At 39.7% G+C, this 20,061-nt stretch overlaps 1 protein-coding gene across 2 annotated transcripts in view; it reads left to right on the top strand.

Annotated features, from left to right (window-relative positions):
- Positions 1-2,162: 2,162 nt before the first annotated feature.
- The window catches only part of MCM9 (minichromosome maintenance 9 homologous recombination repair factor), an 89,889-nt gene continuing 71,990 nt past the window's right edge, over positions 2,163-20,061 (top strand). For both annotated transcript variants that reach the window (XM_032484782.1, XM_032484780.1), the window contains exons 1-6: positions 2,163-2,545; positions 4,923-5,241; positions 9,001-9,317; positions 10,465-10,546; positions 15,670-15,870; positions 19,468-19,593. In XM_032484782.1, the coding sequence (XP_032340673.1) occupies positions 4,938-5,241; positions 9,001-9,317; positions 10,465-10,546; positions 15,670-15,870; positions 19,468-19,593 (1,030 nt within the window). In that variant the 5' untranslated portion in view covers positions 2,163-2,545; positions 4,923-4,937. The remainder of the gene's footprint in view (positions 2,546-4,922; positions 5,242-9,000; positions 9,318-10,464; positions 10,547-15,669; positions 15,871-19,467; positions 19,594-20,061) is intronic.

The following is a 20,061-nucleotide window of genomic DNA, read 5'->3' as shown; positions in this document are numbered from 1 at the left end:
TGTAAAATACAAAACTATAAAAGTTCTAGAACATAGAAGAAAATCTAGATGCCCTGGGGTGATGACTTCTTAAATGCAACACCAAAACCACAATCCATGAGAGAAACAATTGATAAGATGGACTTAATTAAAATTTAAAATCTGCTGTGAAAGAAAATGTGAAGAGAATGAGAAGACAAGCCATAGACTGGGAGGAAATATTTGTAAGACACATCTGAAAAAAGACGCTTAAAACTCAACAGTAAGAAAACAAGCAATGTGATTTTTAAAATGGGCTAAAACCTGAACAGACAGCTCACCAAAGAAGAAATATAGATGAAAATTAAGCATATGAAAAGATATTCAACATCATACGTCATCAGGGAAATGCAAAGTAAAACAACGAGATACTACATACCTTTTAGAATGGCTAAAATCCAAAACAGTGATAAGTCCAAATGCAGGAGAGGATGTGGATTAACAGGAACACTCATTCGTAACTGGTAGGAATACAAAACGGTACAGCTACTTTGGGTAACATTTTGGTTGTTTCTTATAAAACTAAACATACTCTCACCATATGATCCGGCAATCACACTCCTTGGTATTTACCCAAAGGAGATGAAAAATTATGTCCACACGAAAACCTGCATGTGGATGTTTAAGGCAGCTTTATTCATAACTGGCCAAACTTGGAAACAACCAAAATGTCCTTCCATAGGTACGTGGATAAATAAAGTGTGGTACATTCAGGTAATGGCATATTATTCAGCACCAAAAATAAATGACATGCCAAGCCATGAAAACACATGAAGGAAATTTAAATGTATATTACCAAGTGAAAAAGGCAATCTGAAAAGGCAACATACTGTATGATTTCAACTACAGGATATCATGGAAAACTATGGAGACAGTAAAAAGATCAGTTGTTGTTAAGGGTTAGTGAGGAGGGAGGGATGAACAGACAGCACAAATTTTTAAGGCAGTGAAACTATTCTGTATGATATTACAATGGTGAATACATGTTACTACATATCTGTCAAAATCCATAGAATGCACACCACCAAGAGTGAACCCTACTATAACTAGAGACTTTGAGTGATGATGATGTGTTAATACAGGTGCATCAGTTGTAATAAACATACCACTCTGGTAAAGGGATACCGATATTGAAGGAGGTTGTGGGTGGGTGGAGACAGGGATTACATGGGGAAATCTTTGTATTTTCTGCTCAGTTTTGCTATGAATCTAACACTGTTATAAAAATATATTTTACTATTAAAATTTTTAATAAAATTTAAAAAATCAATCGTATTTCTGCATGCTAGAAAAGAATAACCAGAAATTGAAATTGGTTCCTCCTTCCCCATGATTTTAGGGATAAATCTAAGAGATAAATTTGACAAAAGATCAAACATTGTTGAAATTATATAATACCTAAATAAAATGCGGTTTACCTTGTTCAAGGTCAAACGACTCTTATTATTGACATGCGAATTCCTCCCATATTGACCTACAGATTTTATGCAACCCCAACAAAAATCCCCGCTTAACAGAAAATGACAAGCTGGTTTTAAAATTCATATGGAAACAGAAGAGCCCAAACAACTTTGAAAGAGGACAAAACTGGAGGCCAAACACTACCTAATTTCAAGACTCATTATAGAGTCACAGTAACTACGACAATGTGGTACTTTTTATAAAGATGGACAAATAGGTTATGGGAAGAGAATCCTAAGTCTTAGACCCAAACAAACAAGGATAACTGATGTGTCTGACACGGGTGCAAAGGCTATTCAGTGGGAAAAGAGTAACTCTTAACAAACGGTGGTACACATCCAAAAGCCAAAAAATTACCTAAGATCCGTACTTCGAACCATATCCTAAAGTCAGTTCAAAATGATCATAGACCTAAACGTAAAAACTTCATTCTGAAACTTCCAGAAGAAAACATAGGAGAAAAACCTTTGCGGCTTTAGGTTTGGTAGAGCTCTTAAGACTAAAGCCGGGCCGGTACAAACCCCTGAGCCACCACAATAGCCGGGCTCTTCCCACTTCACCGAGCGGCTGCCGGCCCGGCCCGGCCCCGCCTCGCCCCACTCCCTGCCCCGCCCGGGATCCTCCTCGCACCTCCCATCCAGCCTCGCACCTCCCATCCAGCCTCGCACCTCCCATCCAGCCCCACCCCGCCCCGCCTCTCTCGTCCTGCGGCGTCTGGCTGGGCGCGCGAGCCAGCCCGCTTCTCCACCCGGAAGCGCCACCTGAGGCTCCGAGTTGAGGCGGTGCGCGGCCCGGCGTTCGTCGGGAGCGCGGGCCGGGCCGGGCCGAGCCGGCAGCGTGGCGCCTACTTCTCCCCAGCGCGAAGCAAGCTCGCCGGAGCCTGCGCGCCCCCGCGGCCGACGGCGCCTCGAGCGGCCCCGCGCACGCGCCCCGCCCCGCCCCCACCCGGGGCCTCCTCCCGCCTCTCCGGCTGCCGCGCTACTCCGCTGCCCGGCCCGAGCTCTCCGCGCCCCTCGGCCTCGGGAGCAGCGCGCCCCTGGTGACTTCTGACACCACGCGTCCTCCAGTAAGTGACAGCCGCTGCCTCGTTTCACCATTATTTATTTCTCTCTCCCGCAATGCGTCCCAAGTCTCGCCCACACCTGGGTAGTTTCAAAACTATTCAACTCGGCGACTGGTCCGGCGCCGGAGCTGCCCGCGGCGGAGTCTGAGGAATGGCAGAGACCTGCCGAGTTGCCGTAGGGCACGGGCTGCGGCCGGAGTCGCAAGGGTGGAAAGCCGTCCTCCAGGCACGGCTTGGCTCCACATTTGCCGAGCGCCCGCGGCGAGCGGGGCGGGGAGCTGATGGGGGCAGGCGGGCGGGGCGTGTCTTAGGGCTCTGGAGGGCGTGGCTCCCGGAGGGGCGGGGCGGCGGTTTGCGGGCGGGAATTCCCACTGACCCAGCTTCAAGTTGGCGCTTGTGCGGCCTCTGGTTTTTCTTGTTGGAGGGTCACTTTAGTTAGGAGAATAAAGTAACACAACTTGACTTTATTTATTTTGTCCTCAAATATTCAGTAAGAAAAAGGGGAAGGGACTTGAAAGTTGTAAAACATTGCCACCAGTCTGTATCTGGGTGGGCACATTTATAGGGTTAGCAAACTGCTTAGAAACATTTGATTGGTCAATTGGGCCCAGATATTGAAAGTAAATGCTATTTTTTTAAAAGATGCTCTTTCAAAAAGACCAGGCGAAGTTTAATCTGATCTTAATTTGAACCATAAATTCTGCAGCTGCCCTCTGCCTGCCGTATGTGGAGCTGACTTTTAAATTGCTTTCCAAATTTAATATGCTTTTATAGAATCTTAGAGATTGTCTTAGAGCCACTTCTCGCAGTCCAGATTGTTTTTATTAGCGAAGGCCACATCGTGAAGATACTGTATGATTTAGTTGCTCCTTCTCAAGAGCTTTTTCTGCTTTACATTTAGCTGAATTTATATTAACTAACCCAAACAAAACACTTATCAATGTAAGTGGTCACAGTTTATTTTCACGAGTTCTCTTGGATATGCGTATTTTCATCTCTTAATCTCACATTGGCATCCTGTAGGTGTCAGGATTCTTGACCTAACTGCTGTATACCCACCTTACTCCTTTCACACCTTCTAGTAGGTTCCCAGAGAAGGCAAAATATTGCTAATAGCACGTGTAACGCATGTTTAGGATGCTAAATGACATGTTAATGTCATAACAATGTCTTTAACAATCTTTCTATTTGTAGAGCCTAGTACAGTGTGTTGTTTGAATGCAATAAATCAAAGGACACATCCTCCAGTGCTCTGTTTCCAAACCAAACAAGAGTTTCTTAGATGATCACTTTGGACAGTTTATTTGTAACTGTCTTGCCACATCTCAGATTGTCACCCATTTAAATTTAATTCTTCTCTCCTTTGTGCTCCCATTTGTATTGCATTTTTACCACTGTTAGAGCACTGTTTCATTTGATCTGTTCCTTGGCTCTCTTGAGGGCATAGAGAACCTTTTATTGTGCTTTTTTCATTTCCCAGAACAGTGCCTTGTACATGGTAGATACCTGAACCTACCCATGAAAACATAATGGAGATAGGCTCTTTTAATCTATAGATATGAATTTTTAAATATATATTGCCAGCCATGTAATATCCTGTATTTACTTTCAATCTTGGTGATTTATCACTTAGAGACCAATTTCCTTTCCTCAGTTTAATTATCTAGTTTCTTTGTATTCTTGACAACTGTTTTTTTCTGAAGCCAGTAGCTTTCCTAGGTAAGGAAGAGAAAATAAGAACAAATTCACCTCCAAATGTAAATTTCTAAAACCAATCTGTTAACTAAGTCATAATGGCTACCCATCTGAGCAGTAGTGTGTGTTCCATTTATGTAGCAGAGTATAGATGAATGTTTGTGTGTGTGTGTGTGTGTGTGTGTGTGTAACTAGGTTGAGGGGACAGAGAATGAAAGAGAGAGAAAGGTATGTTCTTTATGTGAATAAAACCTAGAGCCAGGATACTTGCAAAGAACTCTACCAGGAATAACTTAAACCAGAAGACTGGCATTTAAGATTTTATACTTGAGAACAAATGCATGTATGGAATGTGATTAAAGAAAAGGCAAGGGCCTGTTTCATAATATAGGGTTAATGAGGAGGAGGTTTTGGGAAAAGATATGGAAAAGGAGGCATCGGACCATTTTGGATTTGGATAAGCAGAACAAACATAATTCTTTAACTTAGAATTAACTTCACTCAAAAAATAAATTCACTCAGTGACTGACAAATAATTCAGATCTAATAAAGGTTTGAATTCAGATGATAATTTGAGATTAGAGTGTGAGCCAAAGTCAGAATGATTTACAACCAATCTTTTGTGTAAACTAGTGTATAGGTCTAGAAAATTAAAGGTCTAATGCAGTACTTTCTCTTTTTTTAGTTACTTAGATCCGAGATGAATAGTGATCAAGTTACACTGGTCGGTCAAGTGTTTGAGTCCTATGTTTCAGAATACCATAAGCACGATATTCTTCTCATCTTGAAGGAAAGAGATGAAGATGCTCATTACCCTGTTGTGGTTAATGCCATGACCCTTTTTGAGACCAACATGGAGATTGGGGAATATTTCAACGCCTTCCCCAATGAAGTACTAACTGTTTTTGATAACGCACTGCGAAGATCAGCCTTGACGATTCTCCAGTCCCTTTCTCAGTCTGAGGGTGTCTCCATGAAGCAGAATCTTCATGCCAGGATATCAGGTATCACTTAAGGATTTTTACTGCCATGTTATTCTTTGAGAAGATGTTGAAAAATCCCAACGTATATTGAATCCAAGCACTAAGAAATAATTGATGTTTATACTTCAAAATATGCATTGTGTAGTTGGTCACTTTTGGAGCAGAATAATGATTTTATACTGTTTTCTCTGGATATTTTGGAAGGCTATGGGACTAGCCATGCCAACTGAGGAGAGGGCGAAAGTGTGGAGACACAGTGTATTTGTATCAATGTATACACATATGTATATGTGTAAAAAATTATAATTCAGTTTTCTGAGTTTTTGTGACTACTGACAGTAAAAGAATTGATAATACAAAGAATTGGAAAAATGGTAGATACTACTCAGTGATCTTCAAAACTGTTTTAGGAAATTCTTTATATATATGTTTTACTGAAGTATAGTCAGTTTACAATGTTGTGTCAATTTCTGGTGTACAGCATAATGCTTCAGTCATACATGAGCAAACATATATTTGTTTTCATATTCTTTTCACCATAGGTTACTACAAGATATTTTTTAAGTTCATTATTTTTGTGTATCAAGTTTAACATTGTGCAGGCCACCTATTAGGCAGTCTAACTTTCTGTTGAATGAACGACAGCTGAAGCATCCTAACATTAAAGAAACTGCTGTGGAGCAGTCTGCAATTTGTGATGTCAAAGCTGTGTCCTTGAATTACTGCAATCTGTGGTTAAGTTGGAGAACACATACCACTTTGTTTGAAAATATTTACTTTATACATTTCAGAAAGGTAGGGATTTATGATCAACAAAAAAACAATGGCCATGCTTCCAAAAAGGTTAGGAGTCACTATAGTAGAACTCCTTGGAGACAAATTAAATTTCCAAAAAATGCCAGCCCCTTGATTTGACTGAAAAAAATAGTATCTGCAATTGCACTTACTATTCCAGTAAATTTATTCCAAAATTATGATGATTATTAATCTTTATGCATTCAGACACTAGATAATCTCTTGCTGGGATCAAGAAGACATTCTCTTCTGATAATGTTGCAAAAGGATTGTTAAAAGGGGCTTTAGTTAATTTTGAAATGGTATTTAATGAATAATTTTAGGCTGTCCTTACGTTTAGACACTTTTCCATGCTTGGTTTAAATAATAAAATTCTGTCTGCATAAATCACTGTATTATGGTTTCAGGTGAATTTAGCTTATTTCTTCATTCTTCTCTGAGAAAGTGAATTGTGAATTATGTTACTACCATGGTAACATTCATTCTACAAACATAACCTATGAAGGCATTTGCTAGACCTTTGGGAAACCAAAAAGAAAATCGTATAGTCCCTCATCTAAAGGAGTTCAAGGCTATAGAGGAGACAGCAGTGTAATCAAATATTTACCAAATGGTGTATGTATGCCCACAGATACATGCATATGTGCATATGAAAGGAGCTTAATGGCAACTTTTACTTATGTGACGCATGCCTCACTCAAGGTATGCGCAAGATATGTATTAGCTCACCTAGCAGGGAGTGAATTGTCCTAGGGCATCCACCCAGGTTTCAGGGGATGGATGTGTCCCAGGCAGAATGAACCGAGGTGGAAATAGTCTGAGCTTAGTTGTGTTGCACTTCCATCTTGGACTCCAGGCAAGGCATTTAATTATTAAAACTCAGGATGCCTCTGTAGTTCAGTCTCTTTAGGAACAGACATTTTCTGGTTTGTTTTTCCAGGATATGCATTGCTCTTTGTCTTCTGGGACTTTTATTGGTCTAAGATTTACTTGCTGTTCCCAGTGGTTTTGATGAAAGGTGTTCAGATCCACAGTTAGCATCAGAGTAAGTGAAGAAGGAAAAAAATAGCCCTCATGTGTTATTTAAAGTAGTGGTTCTTAAATATTAAGGGGCATCAGAATCACCTGTAGCGCCTGTTAAAGTGCTGATTGCTGGGCCCCAACCCCAGAGTTTCTCATTGAGGAGGTCTGGCCTGGGGCCCAAGAATTTGCATTTCTCAAAGCTCTGAGGTGGATGCGCTTTCCAGGGACTGCACGCGGGAAACCCCTGACCTGAAGTAATTGATCTAGATATATCTCTAGCACAGATGTGGACATATCTCTATTTTAAAAATGTATTTGTTCTTTTACAAGTGAATGAGTCAGAATGATAATGGTTTTTGTTTTTCAGCGATAATAGTGGCTTAGTGCCTGATGTCCCCCTGCGGCTTCACTAGGAGAGCACACTTAGTACCGTGCGTAGTCAGACAAAGATTAGAATAAATTGACAGTTCTCTCAAAACATACCCCTTAGCCTTCTTTAGTACTGAGATTTTGATTTATGGGGTCAGTTTTGCTTACCGTTATGTTGCTTTGTATCTCTATATTATAAATGTACTCAAAATTATAGTATGAAAGAAAAGAATGTGAAGATCTAAAAATGTACTCATCTCTACTAACCTTTTTTTAAAATGATTTGGCTACTTTACACAATGAACCACTTCATGGTAATGATAGCCATGTTTTAGACTCATTTGCTCAGTTCTAAAAATCAAAAATTATTCTAACAGGTACCCATATACATGATTCAATTCAGTAAGATAAGAACATTAAGGGTGGGTTATTGCCCTGTATTGTAAAAATATAGAAGATAATTAAAAGCTAATTTTCTTAGAAACACAGCTTGTAATTTGTTACGTAGTTTTTTCTTTAGAGGTGCTACGACTGGGTTTAGACACAGGTCCCTTGCTGGGGGTGGGCAGCAGGGAATTCACTCAACTTGGCCATACTTCAGGAGGAACACAAGAGTGTTGGTGAGCATATGGGGGACCCTTTGGCTGAGCCCTGATGCCCTCTACCTCCCTTCTTCCTGATGTGTAGTCTCTCTCTCCAGCACATCTTATGCTAATTGAAATAGAACCAGTATTGCATAGACTTGCCATGACCCAGCGTGCACAGGCCTTAGTCATTATTTGCAAAGAAAGGAAGACATCTCTGGACCCAAGGAGTATGCTTTTTTTTAATCTTCTGACAGAAGGTTCCTCCAGATATAAAAGACATCTTTTATGCAGTGGTGCATTCATTTGACCATTTTGCTTAGCTGTTCTGTTTGTGTATGTGTGAGGGTTCTAGTCTGGATTTAGGAAACTTTTCTTGCAGAAAGTAAACTTCTTCCTGGCTAAGTGAACTGGGGAGAGTTCCCCAGCCAAAGTACAGTGCCTATGGAAAGCTACAGAGGTAAGAAGCCCCATATACACAGAAAAATTCATGCATTTTTGCCTGAACGGGGACACTGGGGGCCAGATGTGGTAAAGGCAAGGCTGGAGAGAGAGGGAAAGCCCATCCCCCACTTCTCTTTCATTCACTAATTTCCCCCTTATCTAAAAGCTCTTAATAAAGCACTGCTTTTACTCAGAGTCATCAGCTGATTTTATGTGTGGCATGTGGCAATATATTCTTCATTGAATGTGGTTACAAGTTTATACAGTATTTACATCCAACTGAGATATCCCTCTTACGAGAATCAGTTTTTTTTAATCCAGGTTATTATATCTTCTAGATGCTTTTAAAGAGAGTCCATTGATAATTGTTATTTGAAATAATTCTTTTCTATTAGTTGAGTTGATCTGAATTTTTTCTTAAATAAAACAAAAAGGTTTTTTTTTTTGTTTCTGAAATTATACTTTCTCCTTCAGGAAATATGAGAAAAATTCATTACATGGAGTCACATACCAAGGTATATGTTGATGTGTTTTTTTCTGTGTGCTTTTTTTTTTTCCCCATCAGGATTACCTGTTTGTCCTGAGCTGGTAAGGGAGCACATCCCTAAAACCAAGGATGTGGGACACTTTTTGTCTGTCACTGGGACAGTGATTCGAACGAGTCTGGTGAAGATCCTGGAGTTTGAGCGGGACTACATGTGTAACAAATGCAAGCATGTATTTGTGGTCAAGGCTGATTTTGAGCAGTATTATACCTTATGCCAGCCATCCTCATGTCCCAGCTTGGAGAGCTGCAATTCTTCAAAATTCACTTGCCTCTCAGGCTTGTCTTCATCTTCAACTAGGTGTAGAGATTACCAGGAAATTAAAATTCAGGAACAGGTAAATGATCAAATAAAAATAACAAATTTGAAGAAGTGTTTTTCAGCTAAGTGGAAATCACCAGGACTAGGGAACACATAGTGGGTTATCAACGGAACTTGTCTCATCACTTGGTAGATCAAGTGTGAAACTGTTGCACATATATCAGAATATAGAATTTAGGGGCCATAAAATAATCATCTTTTTATAGCAAACATTGGCAAGAGGGTTGTGAAATGACTTAATAATTATTTTAGATTAAGTGAATATTTAAGAAATTCAAAGAAGTTGTACTTAACTGATAGGAGAAGATTAAGTGGGTGTAATTGGTTGTTAAACACTGGAGTGGGCAGGATTTGGAGTTTAGATTTGATTTATTTACCCTGCCAAATGAGTTATGCATAAGCTCTCTTTAACATGTGAAAGTGAGCCTGATTTTCCTTTACTTTCAGCTTATACACAAAAGCTTATTCAGTGTCAAGAACACAGACCCCTTCTGTCTTTCCACACCATTCTGAAGACAAGGCTTCTATTCTTATGGGTGTCTGTGGTCCAGGATGGTGGTTACAACTCTGTCACATCTGTTTTCCAAAGAACAGGAAAAAGGAGGCAAAAGCACCTGTCACTTAACCCAAGTCTCCATTTAAACAGTCTCCCTCAAATTCTCCTGCATCAGGTCTGCTTGTATCTCACTGGCCAGGACTTGGTCGGATGACCACACCTAGCTGTAAAGGAGCCTGGGAGAGTCTACTTACTGGGCATATGTCCATGTGGAATAAAATCAGGGTTCTATTACTAAGAAATAATCAAAGGAACTGAGTGATTTGTCCCGGGTCTTATGACTAGAGATGAGGAAAGAACTACCTCTCTTTTCTAGTTAAGTAACTTTGTTATTGTATTCAGTAGTTGGAGCATATGTCTATTTTGACCATCAACATGGTAGATTATATTTGGAGATATTTTCCATATTGGTGATTTTAGTTTACTCTAGTTTTGGTGAATTCTTAAACTAATAGTAGGCACAATTTTCAAGAAAATTTCATAAGTCCCCATCATAATTAAACTGTATGTTAATAACAGAAATAGAGTAATCTCAAGAAGTGCTAGGCTTCTGAATACTTAGTATGTATTTAAGCATACCAAGTATCTGCTTTCTTTTCCTTGCTAGGTTCAAAGACTATCTGTTGGAAGTATCCCACGATCTATGAAGGTTATCCTGGAAGATGATTTAGTAGACAGTTGCAAATCTGGTAAGAATTAACTTTTGTTAACTTATATATCAGTTCCTAAGGTATTGATGAGGAAAAGCCACTTTTTTAATTTTCCCAAGGTCACTGGCAAGTGAATGTGGAGTATTGATTGCTCACTTTGAGAACAGAGACTGGCATGAGTGGGGGGGTGATAGCAGGAAAGAAGCTGGACTGGAGGTTAGCAGTCTAGTCCAGCCGCTTGTTTTATTGATGAAGAACCTGATTTGCCCAAGGTCACTTGGAGAAGTAAGTGGCAGAACTGGAACATGAACTCAGATCCACTGACTTTTAGTCTGGGACTCAATTCAGTACACCATAGCTTAACAGAGGCAACATAAAAAAAAAAAAAAGCAGTGGATTTAGTGGGCAATTATACATATGAAATGCAGCAGAGGATGTGACTCTGTCAAATGCTGTTGTACTCAAATTGGTGTTCTTCTGTGCTCTGTGCTGGTGACACCAATATAGGAGCCACACGATTTTGGTCTCCTGAGCTCTGAGAGTCCTCAGTCTTCCATTGGCCAGTTGCCTGAGTGGAGAGGGAATGCAAAACCAAACTGAAAGAAGAACTGTGGGTATTTAGCCTGGAGAGGCCTCAGGAAGGACATGACAGCCAACGTTGATTAGTTGGAAAATGGTGATACAGACAGGAATTCTAATTACAGAAGCTACTGTTTGATTTCAGTGGGCTGAAGCTGCAGGAAGACCGATTTTGACTCAATATCTAACAAAGGTGTTTAACATGGGCTTTGGGTGATGGTGAGTTTCTTTTCTCAGACAGCCAACTAGAGGATGAACAGCAGTTTGTTAGCAATTGAGGCCTCATGATGGTCGTTGATCTGGGTGATCTACAGTGTTCCAGGCAAATCAGAGTCTCTCCGAGCCTCGGAGCTGTCCTGGAAACCTGAAGGCTTCAGAAGCCTGGTGGTTGTAGTCTTGCTTTGATTTAGGCTCTGATCTTCAGGCCAGTCAGACAGTGCCTAAGCTCTCCTTTGTCCTTCTCAGCTTATCTTGACCCCTCTTACTCTCCTCACCAGGGATCTTGGGAAGAAGTCAAACTTAAAAGTATTTATGGCCCAATTCTAAAAATTGGAAATTCCCTACACTGAATTAAAACTCGCTATTTTGACAAAGAAAATGGTAGGGAAAGGTTTTATTTGGAAAAGTAAGATATTAGGAGGTTTTTTGTGTCAGCAGTGTGGCTCAAGAGGGTAAATAGTATTCTCCCTCCTGTAGTACCCGTAGTTAAATATCATAAGAGATATTCTTAGTAAAATTTGGTATGTTTTTAAATGGATGTTTTATTGACTGAGAGAATGAAGCGTGCTTTCTTCAGTTGGTAGGTGGTAGGGCAGTAAGATTCACATGGCACTGGTCACCTTAAGGTGAAGATCTTGGACAGAAGCAGACTGCCTTCTAAGTGATAATCTAAAAATTTTTTTCTACCCAAAGCACTTGATGTTTTCCTGTATGCCAACTCAACTGTCCTTATCCATCCTTCTTCTCCCTCCTTCTCCCTCACTGCCTTACTAACGGACCTGACAGGCCGTAAAGGCTCTAGTGTAGAGCTTAAAAGTCTTTTGGCTTCAGAGACTTTCAGTCTCAAAAGAGGCTGTCCTCAGAGCTACAGAGCTTTCGCCAGCATCTCTGAGGCTGTATCTCCAGCCTAGGAAAAGGCAGGTGGAAATGTGTTCACTTAGAGCCAGCGCCTTCTGCTCACGCTCCCAGGCCTTAACCAAACCTTTGTTTGTGAGGAGGACATCAGAGCTTATCCTTTCTGTTTCCTCCTCTTATTCCAAAGAACTTAAAAATTGTTGCTTTTACTCTTTGCCTAGCAATTTCCATTGGCCATTTAACATTTAATTTAAATTGAAGGTAGGTCAGAAAGTAGAAATCATTATTATCAACAATTGCCTTTCAGTTCACCACCTCAACATTTCCTGCTTTAAATATTTCCCATCCTCACTAAAAAACCCCTAATCTCTGAAAAACAAATAGCACCAATGTGTCCCCCGGGAAGTAATAGGTATGTCTGACCTTTTATTTCATATTCCAGTTCTCCCCTACTGGAGGAATTGAAAATGCTTCATTTTTCTGAATTCCATCATTTCTTTTTTCTTAATCCTAGGCCTCTCCAAATGCCTCATTTAAAAAATATTTGCTAATTTGATAGTTCAGTAAAATGATGAGGCAAAGGCTTTATGGAAACAAAGAGTTCGGTGTCCAGAGTTAATAATTCTTTATCAAAAGATTCTCCCCTTCCACCCAAGAATCACCGCCCCTTAGCTTGAAATTTATGTCAAGTATATTAACAAGTTTGTAGTTGTCTAAACAGTATTCTCAGTGAATAACAGCTTTGATATGGAGTGCCTGCTGAATGGACAAGGCTGTGTCATAGTACCTTGCTCATATGAGACACTAGGTTTTAACCAAAATCTGTAATACCTGGGTCAGCAAAGCAATGCTTGTATGAGCTTGGCTGGAACATGAAAATATCCTTTGATTGAGACTAACATATTTTCATGTGGTTCACCTAAACTGAATTCTTTCTGCACTGAAAAAAAAATCTTAAGTTATTTTTCTTTCACATGTCACTAACAATAAAGAATGTATAGAAGCAGTCTGTCAGTAGCTACTTTTTCCTTCATCCGTTGTTCTGAAGCTCTGTGAGAATCAGAAGACATAAATGGCATAATTCTTTCCTTTTAGGAGTTTACAGTCTAGTTTGGAACCCCAATCTGATGTTGCAGAGTAATAAAGTTGGAGGTTGTGTACTGATAACTGTCAGTGCAGCAGGAGATCAGAGATGGGTCTGACTGGGGGGCGCCTGCAGTGGTAAATATGCCGCAGAAGATAGAGGGGCACAAAGAGATTGGATTGTACAAAAGTAAGAATTTTAGCTTCCTGAAAATAGCATTGTTTAAATGACATTTACTATGGAAAAATGCAAAAGTTTCAAATGAGTGTCTATTGCCTCACATGTATACCTCTGATGTTGTTCTGATGATCATATGAATCTGTCACACAATAAATATTTGAGTAAATGAAAACCTGTGTATATTAAAGGGTTTTTAATGGTATTAGTTGCTCTACAAACATAAGGTAGGTTTAGTATAAAAATAGCTAATATTTAAGGGGCACTTATTCTAGATATTGCATTAAGTACTTTATATACATTATCTGACCTAATTCTCACTAAGCTCTGTGATGTAAGTATAATTATTTGCATTTTGTAGGTCAAGAAATAAGCTCAGCTTATTAGGTAGCTTGCCCATGGTCACATAGCCAGTGAGTTGTGGAGCTGGGATTTAAATCCAGATCTGAGCTCTTGGCCATTCTTGAGTAGTCTACGTTTTCCACATTATCACTGCTTGCTGAAGTCAGATTATTACTAATGGTGCAATATCTGAAAGCTAAGTTTCTCATTTGACTAATACAGGAACAACCTATATATAACCCACTAAAATGACCACAGTAGAGAACTGTCCCAAGTGCTCATATAAAGTTGCTCTGGTCATTTTCATCTAAAAAAAAATGGGGCTAGACAGTAGAGTAAATGATCACTATTCCTGATTTATATTTGAAAACCATCCAAGCAGTTGTTTAGGAAGGATCTTGAAAACATGTGTGAAGAATCTATTTAATGTGTTTGTCATCATTTACTATGAAGTTGCCTTTGGCTAGAAATATGCCTTCTAGTCTGTGAATTGGTACGACCAGTTTCGTGCATCTATAAAACACTTTTCTTCAGGGAATCAAAAGTACTGCAGATTACATGTTACACATTGAAGTTGAGAGAGGGAAAGGCATTTGACATCGACAAACATCATGTATTTGACACATGCTTGGAAATGAAGACTTGCCTGTTAGTTCAGAGGCAGTGTCTGTTGTGCAAACTGTGAATACAGGATTGGATCTAAGGTTTGTTCAACATCCTGTGTTTGAAAAGATTGAAATCTTGGGGACTAGGATTATGTCTTTTCTTTTTTTGGCCCCCTTTTCTCCAGTTCCAGAATATTGAACACCAAGCATTCACCTATACTTGTTCATTAATGCAGGGAATTGTATGTAACAATAAAAACAGATGTCAGTGCTTGGAGAATGTGCCTATAAATTATCCAAGACCTCTTAGGAAAATCTGTGACAGTTTAATATTCTACCCATCCATCAGGATTGGGAAAGTTTCCTTAGGTGTGAAGGAACCATCAAGAAGGAACAAGCAGGGTTGTATCTTGTGCTTTCATAGCTTATGGAAAGGAGCTCTGAAGTAGAACAGGTATTCATTCATTTATTAGTGTACTCATCCCTTTGTACATTAAAAAAAAAAGGCAGTGAGTAAAATGTTCACAAAATGGTTAAGTAAAAGTGAATATAAAAGAAACTAAAACTGGTATCATAGTATCCCTCATTACTAGATTGTGTCCTTTCCTGACACCAGAGTGACCCTTGACCAGCATGGGTTTGAACTGTGTGGGCCTACTTACGCATGGATTTTTTTTCAATAGGAAATACTATAGTACTACATGATCCATGGTTGGGTGAATCCACGGATGCTGAACTGCAGATTCAGAGGACCAACTGTGGGACCTGAGCATCCGTGGATTTTGGTATCCTCGGTAGGTTCTGGAACCAATGTCCTGCGGATACTGAGGGACTCACTGTAGTTTAAACTTCTGGCTACAATTCCCACCTCCTTAACTGTGAACTACATGGCTAGAGATTCTGAGAGGATGAACATTTCAGCCAATATAATCACAATGAATAAATCATCCATTAAACTGTTTTCCCAGCCAAAGGCTATAACTTGGTGTGATTATCATGTGGCAGATTAAGAAAAATTAAAATGCTGGAGTTAGCTTTTAGCTGTGCAATACAAGTCCCTGTAGAAAGAAAGAAAGGAAAGAAGGAAGGAAGGAAAGAAGGAATGGAAGGAAGGAAGAAAGAAAGAAAAAAAGAAAGGGAGAAAGGAAAGAAAGAGAGAAAGAAAGAAACTCTGCTATTCTTTTGCCCCAAATGGTTTCTGGATGAATGTGCCCCACTGTAAACCCTGATCCTTTGTTGTGTGAGTTTGTGCCCGAGCAGGCAGGATGCTACCACTGGACTGACTTGGTGCTTTTTCTCAGGTGATGACCTCACTATTTATGGGGTCGTGATGCAACGGTGGAAGCCCTTTCAGCAAGATGTGCGCTGTGAAGTGGAGATAGTCCTGAAAGCCAATTATGTCCAAGTAAATAATGAGCAGTCTGCAGGGATCAACATGGATGAGGAGGTCCGAAAGGAATTTGAAGATTTTTGGGAATACTATAAAAGTGATCCCTTTGCAGGTTTGTAATTAAGGATATGGTATTTGTGATTTACATGCTGCATATCGGTGCCTGTGTTCCAAGGGAGTAGCATTAGTCAGTTCTTCTAGCTCTAGTCTCCTTTTGAAGAACTTTTCTGGCATAATCTTTTCTATTTAGAGATCTTTCTGGATAATTTCAAGAGATTTTTCCATTTCTAACTATTATTTTAACATCTCTTATATTGCCAAAATAGTTTCAGAGTTTTCTACCACCTTTACCAATTAAATATATTGTTTTTCCTTAAATAAGCAAAGCACATCCTATTATGAAACCCCATCCTATTAAAGCCATATTTCTTTTCTGATGTATCTAGTTAAGACAGCTTCACACTGTTTGAGCTGAAGATTTAAAAATGTGAAATAAGTAGGAAAGAGATGATAAGAGAGATACAGAAAATAAGCTTTATCATCACAGCAAAATTTTTGACACTAAGATATAATTACACAGATTAAAACATTACAGCCTTTGGGTTTGTAGTGTATTTTTTATTTAAAAATCCCAACTGCATAAAACACCAATTAAATCTTCAAATGTCTCTTTTCATTGTTCCTTGGAGGCATCTCAGAAAAATATATGGAAGCCAGTAATAGGCTATTTCTGATAAACTTCACCTCAAATCTAATACATGGAGATTACTTCATTAAATCACATGCTGAACTGGACAGGTATCATTTCACAAAAAAAGGCTTTCGTTTGCCTAAATATAGGCATTTACTTTTATTTTGTGGGATTTTTGTTGTTGTTTATGTGTGTAACATGTATGTAGTGGTTATCGATCATGCTTTCATCTGATCCGTACAGAAAGAACCCAAGGGCCCTACATTGTGGCTTTATTAGGCAAGTCTTTTAAGAGTCATATGTATTTTCAAATACATTTTTTTGCTTAGAACTGTTTCTTAGGATCAAATCTTCACAAAAATCAGTGACTCTTCCTTGGACCATCACCATTCCTTATTGACTCCAGTGCCCCTGCTACACCCAACCCTGCACCAGTGAAGGAAGGAAAGGCATCATACAGTGCTCCAGCCAGACCATCAAAAGTGCTGTGTGCTGGCAATTAAAGAGTCTGTCTTGTTTTGATTAGAAGGCTATAGCTATACAACTCATTTACTGGATGAAAGGAAGAAATAAATGTAATAACCTGTGAGAAATGTTAAGTAGGAAGACAGGGAGAAAATGAGGCAACATTTTTCTTTTTAGTATGAGCAGATTCTGCTTTATTAGTTAAGTACCCATTATCAGCCCACTGTATTTTACTATTTCAGTGTGTGTGTGTGTCAGGGGAGAGGGTTGAGATAGAGAGCTGTATCCAAAAGGGTGTCTTCATTATGCTAGTCTAAAGCCAGAGATGATGTCACTGCTTAGCTCTGGGAGGTTGGCCTGTTTCATTAAGATCTGATACTGTGAGTATTGACAAGGAGCTAAAGATTTTCTTATCTATACTGACCTCAAGGATCCCCTGATCCTGGTGCTTAAATGCTGGATAGAAACTTAAACATAGGGGTTGGGGTCTGCTGGGCCATCTGAACCCACTCTGGGGTGACTCACTCTACTGTTGCTCTAAGAAATTCTCTTCCGGAGGTAACTAAGGGCTGTGCCACAAGAGTGGATTGCACGGGCACACTATTAACACAGTCTAGGATCAGAAATTTGGGAGGGAGGGAGGGATGAGGAAGCATTCACCCTAATGCGTTCTCTTCATGATAGTCGTGGGAGCTTCTATTGCCATGACCCAGGGAGCTGAGTTTTCAACTTTTAGATAACAAATTTAGGGAATGGACCTTCCCCTTTGTTTTTATCTGGTATCTCACATGTGACTTCAGAGCATACTGTTTTATGTTGACTACAGGGTGAAGAAATCTTGAGATGAGCAATAAGCACAAATAATACAGGCAATATAATAGTTAACAGTCAAGTAGCTCCTGTGGTGTGCCAGGTACTGCTGTGTGTGCTGTGCACTTAGGAACTCCTTAGGTCCTTAACAATTCTGTGTGATACATTATCATCTCCATTTCACACGTAAAGAAATGGAGGCAGAGAGGGTAGGAAACTTGCCCAAGGTCACACAGCCTAGGATCTGACACCAGAGCCTGTGCTCTTTACCATGGGATATGCTTCCTGTCAGCACATTAGTCACTGAATCTACCTTTTCCCAGAAAGTTGGCTAAGTTTTGACTTGCATGTCTCCCAGGTCAGTTTGCTACTCGCTACATGCTTGGTGAGGCTGTTCCTTCTTTCTTTGTGTGTGTAGTCTCTAGATTATGGCCAGAATTTACCTACCTACTGTCAGGTCTTCGTAACTGCTTAGAGCTCAGAACTTTTATCTCTTCCCGTTGGGCTTTCTACCTCAGGAAAGGGCAGGATTCCCTCCAGCAGTTACTTTCCTCCATTCGCTAATTCTTCTTTTCGGTTCCTTTTTTACTGAAGTATTTTCTTTCTTCCCTGTTTCTGCTATCCCAGGTCACAGCACTATAGCTCAGTTGCCACTGAGTCAACTGTGATTCATTACAAAAAGTAGCTTTTGTGTATAGGGCCATAAACTGTGGAGGAAGGCCCTTTCCTTCACCTTGATGGAAAGGCTTCTGGAACTGGAATCATCGGCTAAAGGAGTTCTTGTACTGCTTTTCCTCCTCAAAAGTGCTATCACTGAAGCATCAGTAAAAACGCAGAGTTAAATATAAAGTCCTCAAACATGCAGATCAGTTACCAGCATGCGGACATTCATTTCTGGTAACATGAATGTAGACATAAAGAGTACCATCACAGTAGTGACTTCCATGTAAGACCAACTCAGGAAAGGCTTGTTAGAATCTCCTAAGTTTATGACCCTCTGTTGGTTGATTAGGCCTAATGACAGAATGAAATCCCTACTTTATTCATAGATGGCATGGGCAGATTCTCAGATTTGCTGTTTGACATTTCTAAATAAAGAACCTAAAATAATGATAATCTGTTATTCAAAGCATGTGATCAGAATCCAAGACCTCCAGCTTGGATTACTAGAGTTGTCATTTATAATCTTCTAAATACCTTGACCCGCTGATACTTCAGAAGTTACCAAACTGCTCAGAGCCAGTGCTGAACTGGCTTGCAGGATAGGTTAATTTTACTTCTCTTAAACCTCTGGAGAAGCTCCACGAGCTAAGTCCTGTACTTAAAGGTTACTGTTTCTACAATCTGACTCATTGTTTCTGAGATGGAACACCTTCCTTTTATTTAGGCAGTGGAGAATTTTACTGGAATTATTGCACAGGAAGTACAGCTGGTTTATTTCTAAGGGATAATGCTGGCCTGCAGAAAGAGAAAAGAGATTTCTTTCTTTACCTTGTAAAGTATGCTAACTTTATAGAAACTTAAGCAAGTAGACCCAGGAATAAAGACTTTTCATCTCATGGCATTAATAAGAAAAGGACTTTTAGGACCAAAATAAAGTTATTTACTCATTTCAGTCACTTGGAAATGGTTCCCTTGATCATTTTAGATGTAGTGTTTACAGGAAGATAGGATAGAAAGGGAAATTTCAGTTAGGATTTCTTGAAAATTATTGGTAACTTCTGATCTTTCTGCCTTGTCTAGGAAGGAATGAAATATTGGCCAGTTTGTGCCCCCAAGTTTTTGGAATGTACCTGGTAAAGCTTGCTGTGGCCATGGTGCTGGCTGGTGGGATTCAAAGGACCGATGCTACAGGAACACGGGTCAGAGGTTAGTACCCATTTAAAAACTTTGAGAAGTACTAAGACATAAAAGAAGAGAAGCTAGAATTTTTCTTTCCTGAATGAAAATTGCTTGTTGAGCTTTATTTTCCACATACAATCTTTTAATGCTGACAGTTGTCTCACTGTCTAATACTTAGTCCAGGATCAGGAACTACTTTGTAGAATTCTAGTCTTTCCAAAGACTTTTTCAATGAATATATATTTTCGCTCCAGCCTGTAAGGGTGCCACAAAATAAAATCCTTGTTTCTTTTACTGCCTATGTTTTTCATTGGATCCCCAGTCTCTCTCCAAAAGGAAAGAAAAGAAATAGTACTTTTTAATGTCTCCAAGTCAGTGTCTCTCCATCTGTGACTGTCAGTGTGTTTTTCTCCGACTGCTGCTCTCTGTCATCTGCCTGCTGGTTCCCCTTCTGCTGGTGGGCAGCAAATGTGCCATCTGCCAGGAGGTGCTGCT

Source organism: Camelus ferus, chromosome 8 (genome assembly GCF_009834535.1).
Source record: "Camelus ferus isolate YT-003-E chromosome 8, BCGSAC_Cfer_1.0, whole genome shotgun sequence".
Lineage (NCBI taxonomy): Eukaryota > Metazoa > Chordata > Mammalia > Artiodactyla > Camelidae > Camelus > Camelus ferus.
This window is presented reverse-complemented; position numbering and strand designations above follow the sequence as displayed.